Raw genomic sequence first — 11117 nt, 5'->3', positions numbered from 1 at the left:
GTTGTAGATCAAGATTTATTTAAACACATTTTGCTTTTTTAATTTGTAGTTTTCCAAATGATGAAAAAATCATTTTGAAAATATATTACAGGGGGAAATTAACTGTTTGTCACTTGAATGTGATTAGTAACAATAAAATGAGTAAAAATTATGTTGATTGTTGAAACAATTTCAAGTCGAACGAGTTAATTAATTTAGTGCATTACATAAATTAATACTGTTGAAGTGTAGAGACCAAAAAAGAGAGTTTTCAGTGGATAGAGGCTTGTTCCCAGTGCAGGAGGTTTTTGTACGGCCACTTCATGAGTTTGTATCACTGTGGTGGACTTTTGGTGGAGGAACCAAACTCACCGTTGACTGTAAGTACCACAGATTATTTATTTTATACAACCTACAGCAGATATAACTTCTCATCAAATATTGAATATTGTTATCAAGTTTAGTGATTGTATGTTGTTTGAATTTATTATTATTATTTTATGAAGTGAGGTTGAGCTCACAATCTGAGAGGAAACTTTGCAAAAATCAATGTTAATTCAGTCTGTAGATAATGAAATGTAACGTAACAGAAAAAATAATTATACTATTCTATTTGTAATAATAACAAATATAAAACATAATTTCATGCACATTTTAAAGTGGAATTTGACCAATTAACATTCTTCAAAATGTAATCTTAATTGTCACACTTTTCAAAAATGTTTTTGGAATTAAAATCTGGTGTTTCTTGTTTAATACGAATGTGATTTGATCAGTAAATGCAGTTTCCTTTGTGTTCACGTTCATTCATTTGACATGTATTGGAAAGGAAGTGAAAGAGACAGATGACAACGGTTTGAACTGTGTTCACAGGAGTGTTTCAGCCTGTCAGTTTAAACAGAAGAAATCATCACAGGGACGAGATGTTCACTGTCCACATAGAAACACATATGAAGATGTCATCATCATAAATTATCAAGACCGTTTTAGTTGCATTTCCACCTGAACCATGTGTCTGATGGTCTGATACTGATGATTTTTAGAGCAACAGCAGCAAGTTATTCTGTTTTATTGATCAGATATGAGAAATGACCTGTAGGTCATGTTTCTTTATGTCCAACCTTCACTCGATTCCTCTGCTTTCCTCCCCCCCTCTCTCCTCCAGTGGGTTGGGTGCGTCCCACCTGAGCCTCCTCCCCCCCTCCAGAGAGCTGCACAGGACAGTGCCACACTGGGGTGTCTGCCGCGGGGGCTTCCCCTCAGCCTGAGGCTGGGCTGGAAGGTGGGCAGCAGCAGCTCCTCAGGGTGTCCACAGCCTGGAGGTCCTGGGGAGTGACGGCCGCTACTACAGCTGGACCAACCTGAGCCTCTCTGCAGACCAGTGGAGGAAGGCGGGCTCAGTGAGCTGTGAGGCCAGTCTGAATGGACGAGCCCTGTCACTCAAGCCTGGACCCTGACCGCTGCTCAGAGTAGAGCTTCAGCACACTTCCTGTCTGAATGCTGCTGCTTCTTTGATAGAGATCTTGTGAAGCTGCACGTCCCTCTGCTCACATATTTCTGCACGTTTCCCAGCTCTCTACTCTGTGTTTTAGTGTGCATGTTGCTTTCTAATACTCATCGTCTGCATGTTCTTCTTTGTGTTCATCACTTTCAAGTTACACTGAATTTAATTAGTTTCACTTAAAGAGAAAGTATTCATTCCTCAAACATGTGGTATGAACATTAAACTATCATTAAATAAAACTGTGGATTACAATGATTCAGTGTCTTTGTATTCATTTTATAATTGAATGTGAAATGAGAAATACCTTCTTGATCATCCCAGGATCACACCTGATATTATACAATAGCTCAGGATATGTAGTATTTTTGTGCAACATTTGAATTTAAAATGCTGCTTTTTGAGTTTTAAAATCTTTTTTAGTTTTTTTAGTTTTTTTATTAGTGCAGCTATAATAAGACACTCTTAAAGTATTTGATGCCATTGGCTACACTCCAAAAAGAATTTAACGTTTCCACTTTACATATAAAGAGTTAAATTAACTGATAAATATAGTTTATCACTAGTTTAAAACTTATAATGTAAGTGTTTGTGAGTGTGTGTCAGTTTTATTTAGATTGATTGTGGTTCTGCTTGTGACTCTTGTGTTTGTTTCACGGACCAGTTCTCCTCATCACAGCTCTCACACAACCCTCTGCACCTGCAGCAGGCCTCTTTCACTTCATCAAACTGAGGAGTTTTTGTACAGCTCTAAATCACTGTGTGAACAGCCATCACCATGAGCACCCACAAGTAGTAATCTCCAGCATCTTCAGCCTTAACACCACTGTGGTTAAAGTGTAGTGAGAACCAATCTCTGCCACTGAATCGAGACGGAGTTCCAGTGAAAGAGATGTGATGCGCTGTATATGAGAGCTTTAGAGCCTGTCCGTTTCTGAAGGTACCAACTGAGATCACCACCAATATCTGAACTCCCTGAGGCGCTGATGGTCACAGTCCCTTCAAGACTGACAGACTTGGATTTGTCAGCCTGAGTCAGAAAATTGTTGGCAGAAGACTCTAAAATAAGAAAGGAAATGTGACCTTAGAAAAAATGTTAAATAGCTAACAACACGGAGCGGCAGTTTCAAATATAATAATAAGAAGACCAAAACATAAAGAAAACTGGAGGTAAAAATTAAAAGAACAGAAATTGCACAACATGACATATTCTCCTTAAATGTCAGCTACTTAGTCAAAATCTCTCACCCTGACTCAGAAAACCCAACATGACAAACAGAGTAATTGGCAACATCATCCTGATGCAGTTTTCAGTGGGAGTGCATGGAAACAGTTCAGCCTCTCTGTGTCATAAGAACTTAAAACTGCGAGGAGCAGTGATGCATAAAAATCATGCAAAACACATTTAAGAATGCAAACAGAACAAACAGAGGTGGGGTGCAGTGGCAGTTAAGCATCTCTTGAGTATCTCTTTCATGTGTTGGGGTCCGCTGCATATCCACATCTAACACAACTGACAGTTTGATTCACTTTGATTTCCCTTGTTTTCACGTCCACTGAGTAGAAACACAACATGTGTGGCAGAAACACATAAGGGAGGAGATCTTGACTGTAAAGGTCTGCTCACTGAATCTAGATTTTTGTGTCATATAAAAGCCTATAGTACACATCAGAAATACATTCATCATGTATAGTCACAATGTACACTGTATTTAGTTGTATTACCTGTTGCCTGTCTACAGTGTACTTTAGATTATGGGTAAAAAGAGAACTTCATGTCTTCTGTATTTAATTTTATTGTTTCTTGTCACTGTGTGCTAAATTGGCCATCTGGAACTGTAAAAGGGAAGAGAACCTGATTGTCAGGGAAATGGACATCTGAGTTTCACTTCCCCTTTTGATCGGGGTTGAACTTGATGAAGTTTCTGTTAAGTTGTGCTTTGGGTGGCTGTGCTAGTTCCAGGTGAGCAGTGGTGCATAGAATCTCCTGCAGCAGGTCACAGCTGCAACACAGTGAGTCTAATTTGAGGGAGGTTTTTGGATGACTCTGTATCACTGTATATGATATGCTCCCATACAGTTGTAATCTCCTGCATCTTCATCCTGGACTCCACTGCTGCTGAAATAACTCCGAGTACCAGATTGACGGCTATTTATTTTGTAAAACAGCCGTTTGGGAGTTGGCCCAGGTTTCTGCAGGTACCAACTGAGATCACCATCAACTCCTGTTCCGGCTGTGCAGCTCAGAGAGGCTGACTCTCCCACACCAACAGAGTTTGATACAGGAGACTGAGTCAAGGTTGGATTGGTCATTGAGCATGTTGGGTGGCTTGTGGCTTGGAGGTAGAATGGTCACCCAGTAACCACAAGGTGGGCGTATCAATGCCAGGCTCCTCTGGCCACATGTCCAAGTGTCCCTGAGCAAGACACTGAGCCCCAAGCTGCTCCCCAGATGCTGTATGTATAGCTGTCCACTGCGTCTCATATTTACAATGAGTTAAATGCAGTAATATAATTTTGCTGTTTGTATGTGACCAATAAAGTTTGTTAGAAAATAAAACACTGCATGCAATATATTATATCAAGAACCGTTCTAACATAAAACCAACTACAGTAAATATTTAAAGGTTGGTTAGTGTGCTTGCTACACACTCAATTACATCAAATCAGTATCTCACCCTGGAATTGGACTGCCAGTATCACCAGGAAAACCCGTAACATTTTCATTATGGATGTATGCTTGTGTGAGATAAAATAACAAAATAATGTGTTACTTGGCGTAAGACTTGGCGCCTAAAAACCTGCTGATGTGCAGGGAAGCACAACAGATATTCAAATTCTGTATGTGGGTGGACAAGCATGTGGCTGTGAGAGTTGTCTATGTTTCTGCCACATAAAGAATGATACTGCTATGCTATCTTGTGTCAAAACAGGATAAAGAAAATTCATTTTAATCATTCACATTATGGACAGAACACAGCCCCCACCCCATCACTGCTTTATAGGAGCAAGATACTCAGTCTCTGTAGACATTTTGTATAGATGTATGTTATTTTTCTATTTAAAGTAGGGTTTTTTTTAGCCTTTGAGGTTGATTTGTTTCTTTCTGCGGCTGTTTGGTGTCTCTAAGAAGTAGTTTTGTCGGTTTTGCGTCTCCTTGTGTGTATTTTTTTGTCCTTTAACATCTCTTTGTGGTTTTGTTGCGTCTGTATTTTACTTATCTGTGGTGGTGATTTTTTCATCTCATTCTAGTGTGTTTAACTTTCCAAAATGAATGCTATCCCCTTTAAACTCTCAGAAGCACTTGCCCAGGGGCCCCGGACCACACGGGGCCCCTAAGCCCGGTTAGGACCCATCAGTAATCCAGACAGAAGCCTATTAAGGTCCACCTTTAATAATTTACATACTGTTTGGATGATATTCAATGCCAGAAGTTGTTGGTTTCATGATTAACAACAACACATTCATGTTACACTCTTCAATCATCCATATTACATGTATAACTGGAATGTGTGTTCTGGTCAAAAGCAACATAACAGGGTATTTCCAGCGTGTAAATAGTATTCGCAAGTATTCAGTATGTGTGTGTCAACCTGTTGAGTACCATTTGTGTGGGTTTTAATGCATCATGTATCTAATAAAGGCACATTTAGTCAATGTTTTTAAATGTGTTCTAGTGATTGGCTATTCATGCTGGAAAATGAGGTATAAACCAATCTCTTTTGATACTCCAAGCAGGTTAAAACAAGCATTTCCTAATACTGCTCGACTGTCTTAGGCTTATCAATACAATTTATGATTTGAAGGCCATAAAAATACAGTTCAGGGAACTGAGAATGAATTGGTACACAAAAACAAATTTGCCTTCTGTTGTGTTAGTAACAAATATAAAACAATGATATACATACTTTTTAAAAGCTGTTAAAAATATAGGACATCACCAATACATAATATACAAAAATAATGCAAAGTCTTCCTCCAGTTGAACATATTCGGACAATTTTATACAGTCTTTGTGTTGTACTCACACCAACACACTGACAGTAAGGTGTCTAGTGTAAAAGGCACACCTAAAGACAAACCGAACATCTAGAAGAAACATCCTAGAGATAGAAATGTGGCTTTAAACAAATCAGATTGTTCAGACGGGTTTGCATAGTTATTAGAAGAGCCTGCACAGAGAGTCTGATGAGCAGATGTGTGTAGAGTTTGAGTGTTAATGACAAATGTGTTGGTGCTTGATAACACCCGAAGCTGCCACCAGAGGGTGGAAACACATAACAGAAAAAATCTACCATTATAAAAATTGTACAGAAACTAGAATCCCATTCCTTTTAATAGAATGGGTTCATTTTCAGTAAGACACAGGGTCAAACAGACACACTGATTTGTATTTCCCAGTGCACAAAGACTGCACTGTCCCATGCTGTGAGCCACAGTCCAGTACAGTATTGGGACACTTTAGTTTTCCATGTCATGTTCAAAACTGGAACAGGATGCACATGTGTAACCACCACAGAAACAGCAACCATGGAAACCAGTTGCAAAGGTTCCAGCAAAGGTTATCTAATACAAAATAATTTCATTTTCAGCTCCTAACCGGCCGAGTGAGAAGACATTAAAAATAAAGAATGCATTTGTCCAAACTTTAAGTCTAAAGGGCTCCTATGGTAAATCACTACCTGCTGTGGGTAATAGGCCAACAAAATATGATAAACAACTACTAAAATTACATTTTAATGGCCAGCGAGAATATTAATATCAACTCACTTGCAAATTTAAAACAATCCAGTAATACCAGAGATGACGATTTGCACAACTTGCCGCTCCTTGTACATATGCAGTTTGCAGCCCTGAAGAACTTTGCCAAACAAAAAAACACTCTGAGGGAAAAGATCCTTTGTGAATACGGCCGTTGGTGTGCAAAGAGTCTTGAACCTTTGCAATTGCGATCCACGCATTCCTGATATGCATATTGTAGCAACCAGTGTCGACATCAACAACACACACATGCTCTGGATGCAACAAAGAGAAAAACCATTATGGCTGTATGCGGCTTTAGAAAAAGGCACAAAACGTAAGACAAATCTGGCAGCAGTACAAAAAAAAAAAAAAAAACACTGGAAGGAGTGGAGAAGCATTTTGTGACCCTTTGAAGAAACAAACACTAGCAGGGTGCTGAGACCAGTAGAAGATGCCGGCTGGTTTGGGTGCCATTGGCGTCAGCTCTTATAGTCCTTAGAGACTGGGATTTAGCGGTTGCTCCTCATGGCCTCCTTGGCTGCCAGGATGAGCGGGGTGAGGCTGGACAGAGGCTTGGCCAGCTTCAGGAATGGGTGCTACAGATAGACGGACAAAGAAGTGCGCACATGAAACATAATGGGTTGCAGAATGAACATTTTCGGGATTAACTCTGAAAAATGTGTGCACAGGGATTTGGACAAAACGTGTCATCTTGGGCACTTTTATGCTATTTTCTGACATTTCTTTAGAAAATAATCAAGACAATAATAAACAGTTAAAACAATTAATTGTGAAAAAGGTCTGTAGATTAAGAGGGATATATTCCTATATTAAGGGTGTAGGCCTTTTCTACCTGCAGCAGTTCTCTGCCTGATCCTCTTTTCTCCACGTCCATCTCCAGACAGCGGGTCAGGAAGGATCTGAAGACCGGAGACAGCTTCTCTGGACTCTGCAGCTCCGGAGTCCCATTGGTGGCGATTAAATACAATGCCTAAGACGAGCACAATATCAAGTTGAGAAAAGCAGTATAACATGATCTTTAACCACTTCAGACCTTTTGTTAATACTAATGATCAAATGTGATCCTTAATGATCACAATGGGGACACCGAAAGATTGATAGGAAAATCTGAAACTGAACTATGGACTACTTTTCCCATTGGAAGTTAAGAAAAAGTTCTAACATTTTGGATAATATGTTTATTGCTGTCTTGACTACATTTAGATGAGAAGACCAACACCACGCTCAAATGAGTCCGATAAAAATAAAGCTACAGCCAGTTAGCTTAGCTTAACACAGAGACTGGGAACAGGTGGAAAAAAGCCTGCTTCTGTCCAAGAGAATTTCTCTGAAAGCTTTTAACCTAAAAGACTAAATTACATAACCAACTGAAAATAATTGCTAGATGCCACCAAACACTAAAATGGCCGCCACTTTTCCATTCTTTCTCCCAGCACACACTCACCCTGAGAGGGTTCTCGTTGAGATATGGAGGCTCTCCCTCCACCATCTCTATGGCCATAATCCCCAAAGACCAAATGTCCACTTTGGGCCCGTAGGCTTTCCTGGTAACCACCTCTGGAGCCATCCAGTACGGGGTTCCCACCATGGTGCTGCGTTTGCTCTGCTCGGGCGTAATCTGGGCGCAGAAGCCAAAGTCGGCTGCAAAGAGGAAAAGGAATTGTTGAGATCAATTTATTCATGATCCTTACCATAGTTAAGACTAAAAGTAAATCAGCAAATTAAAACAAAGTGTGGCAATCGTATTCAGTTAGATATATGCGAGTGCTCTCCCTCACTGAGTTTGACCGATCCGTCCATCCCCAGCAATACGTTGTCACTCTTGATGTCTCTGTGGATGACCTGGTTGGCATGAAGAAACTCCAGAGCCTGGAGGACCTGGACGCAGAGAGGGAGGAAGGTTAGGATCCCCCAAAAGCATAAGCACACATGTGACACTAGACACATTCCTGCCAATCTCATCACACTATTCAGCTGACCAACAGGTGGCAGGAATGTGCAAAAGGAACACAGCAATATGCCAGCAAATGCCGGGGAGACAAAGAAGACTGCAAGCTTGTTAACTTGGATGTGAACTATCCAGTTTTTCAACATTTATTACAAATCGGCTTTGCAAATGTTTCATGAGGAAGGAAATGCATTTATTACGTTTGTTAGATCTCAAGGACAATACATTTTTGTAAGTAACTCTTACAACAAGACCTATGATAAATACGGGCTCTGGTCAATAAATGATCCAAAAGCTAACATGAGAGAATGTACTGTAAGTAGGTCATAATGTCTTATTGTAGTAATATGCGAGACTTGGATTATGTGACACAGGTGCTTTTACTGGTTTTCACTGATGCTTAATAGTCATTTTTTTAGTTTTTTTTTTATTTACGACAAGGCTCAGTTGTCTGAAAAGAATCCTACCTCTCTGCACACGGCGGCGATCTGAGCCTCGTCCATGCATGTCTCTGTCACAACATCAGTTAGGGAGCCACCAGCCAGGTACTCCATCACCACGAAAAGCTCGTCTCCCACGAGGAAACTAAAAAAGGTGTACACAGACACACACAGACACACACACAGTCAAAAGTCGACTCACAGTTGGTGCTGTGGATGTGTGCTGTACGTCTGTCTGTACTGTGTGTGTTAGGTCGGTGTTACCTATCTACGAAGTTGACAATGTTGGGGTTCTTCATCTCCTTCATGACCAGGATCTCATTGATAATCAGCTCTTTCTTCGGCTGCTTCTGCAAGTTGATCTGTTTGATGGCCACCTGCAGAACACAACATCCTGTAAAAGTGGTACAGCCTATACACGCGAGCTTTATGGGCAATTGCAAGGTACAACTAATCACCTTGCTACTAGTCTATACCGTATGAACACTTTTAACTTTTTGTAATTTGGACTGTCAAATTTGGAAGCTGCCTAGAGAGAACACAGTTGATAGATAGATAGATAGATAGATAAGGTTTCTAGTATATATATTATATATTACAGAAACCTAACAAATGTAAAATATCTGTACTGAAACAAAGAAGCCTTCCCTAAACTATAAAAATAATTACAACATAGTATAATATTAACAGAATTAGCACTTCAATCAACAGGGATTTCTTTTGGTTACTTTCCATTGCTTCAACCCTACCAGTGATGTTCGGGTCAGTTTTGCAGAGGCAGAGACACAGGAAGAAGTAACCTTACCTCTTGTCCTGTGGCAACATCTATGGCCGTGTAAACTGTGCCGGATGCACTGAAAGTAAGAAACAGTAAGAAGTGAAATAACCTTTACAGTTTTATCCGATTGCTAAACGACAGTGGACACGACTGGAGCTACATGTGCAAAACTCTAACTCCAGTCTGCACAGCAGCAGTTCAGTTAGATTTTCAATGCTTGAACACAGTTTTTGAAACTCTACACACTTATCCCATGACTTTAACCATAACTTGCACAACAATGTGGATTTAAAGCACTTTGTTCAAATGCTAACACACTGCTGTCACAACTCTTAACCACACATTCAAAACAGAATGGATTTCAGACTGGTGTATTTCAAACACTGCTGATTGTAATTTCAACTGAAAGACTTGTTAGTGAACACATACTATACTGTGTATATATATATATATATATATATATATATATATATATATATATATATATATATACACACACTGTACAGTTTGAGAGAAACAGCAAACAGGTAAAGCAAACAGAGCAATATGCATATTATATGTCCAGGTAATATGTCTGAGGTTACACACACAGCTATAAAAAAGCTTTTTCAGAAGGTAATGGCGATGAAAGGAATGTAAACACATTACTTTGTATTTAGAGATGATGCAGGTACATGGCAAGAGAGGACATCCAATGTTCTTTGTTATTACGTACCTTAGTTTTTATCCAGTCATTACATAAACTACTACAAGCAAAATATAATGATATAGCTATTGAAGCAAACTGCTGATTTTCATTCCTTTTTGTACACTACAAAAACTGGTATAAGATAAAAATGTAACAATTTGACTCTTTTCTTTAAAGAAACTATTGATAGGTGTGAAGTCACTAAAATTATTCAAACTGTAAAGATGAAAAGTTTCTAATTTGTGTACTGGTGTTTGATGCTAGTGTTTTTACTCTTTGTGTGTTCTGAGTAACAGTGTGTGTTACTTCTGTGAGGATTGTTCATGGTGTTCAGTTGCACTGAGCCTGTTTTGAGACGGGTGTGAAGAGTTGTGGTGCTTGGACTGAGTCTTGCGGGTGATGTTAGCTGTTTATTTCAGGTGACTTTTGGTTATGCAGACTGTTAAGAGTTTTGGACATGTGGCTTCAGTTGTGACCACTGTCGTTTACCAATAAAAAAACAAACAAAAAAAACTGTAACAACCTTCCCCTTTTGGTCTGTTTGGACAAGCAACCCTCTCAACAGCTTCCATCAAATTCCTGAACATTTTCAGTGTTCTAATTATCCTGAATTGTGACTCACCCCTGGCCGATCTTCTCATAGCGGGTGTATTTCTTCTTAGGATCTCCAATGCTGACAATTGTTCCTAGGAGTCATCAAGAAATAGTCAGTTCTACGGGATCCAAAAATAGATGCGGCTCTGCTTGCAATGTGTCATTTCTGGCGTGTACAGTATGTGCGTGTGTGTTTTACATACTGAGTTTCTCCATGATCTCCTCGTCGGTCATCTTGCCTCCTCCTCCCTTCTTCTTCTGTTTGTCGCCTGCCTTAGAGGCGCCGTCTACCTCTGGAGCTGGGAGTGGGTCGATCACCGACCTCGTGTATATCTGCCCGAACACAGGAACAAATTCAAGAATACTGACATGGCGTGATTTGTCCCTTCTTATTTTTAACTGCTTGTAAATTTGCCGATTGGATA

General features: G+C 39.7%; 2 protein-coding genes across 8 annotated transcripts in view; one reads left to right on the top strand and one right to left on the bottom strand.

The window, feature by feature from the left end:
* Positions 1-11117, top strand: part of hltf (helicase-like transcription factor) — a 33559-nt gene that overhangs the window by 1744 nt on the left and 20698 nt on the right. The gene's annotated exons all lie outside the window — the stretch shown is intronic.
* The window catches only part of LOC116670013 (serine/threonine-protein kinase PAK 2), a 13799-nt gene continuing 7536 nt past the window's right edge, over positions 4855-11117 (bottom strand). For all 7 annotated transcript variants that reach the window (XM_032500230.1, XM_032500229.1, XM_032500231.1 and 4 more), the window contains 9 exons: positions 10896-11025; positions 10721-10784; positions 9438-9486; positions 8897-9009; positions 8660-8777; positions 8023-8122; positions 7689-7885; positions 7077-7214; positions 4855-6819 (listed from right to left, as the gene is read on the bottom strand). In XM_032500230.1, coding sequence (XP_032356121.1) covers positions 6733-6819; positions 7077-7214; positions 7689-7885; positions 8023-8122; positions 8660-8777; positions 8897-9009; positions 9438-9486; positions 10721-10784; positions 10896-11025 — 996 coding nt within the window. In that variant the 3' untranslated portion in view covers positions 4855-6732. The remainder of the gene's footprint in view (positions 6820-7076; positions 7215-7688; positions 7886-8022; positions 8123-8659; positions 8778-8896; positions 9010-9437; positions 9487-10720; positions 10785-10895; positions 11026-11117) is intronic.

Source organism: Etheostoma spectabile, chromosome 20 (genome assembly GCF_008692095.1).
Source record: "Etheostoma spectabile isolate EspeVRDwgs_2016 chromosome 20, UIUC_Espe_1.0, whole genome shotgun sequence".
Taxonomy (NCBI): Eukaryota; Metazoa; Chordata; class Actinopteri; order Perciformes; family Percidae; genus Etheostoma; species Etheostoma spectabile.
The sequence above is the reverse complement of the archived record's forward strand: the minus strand, read 5'-3'. Positions and strand labels throughout refer to the sequence as shown.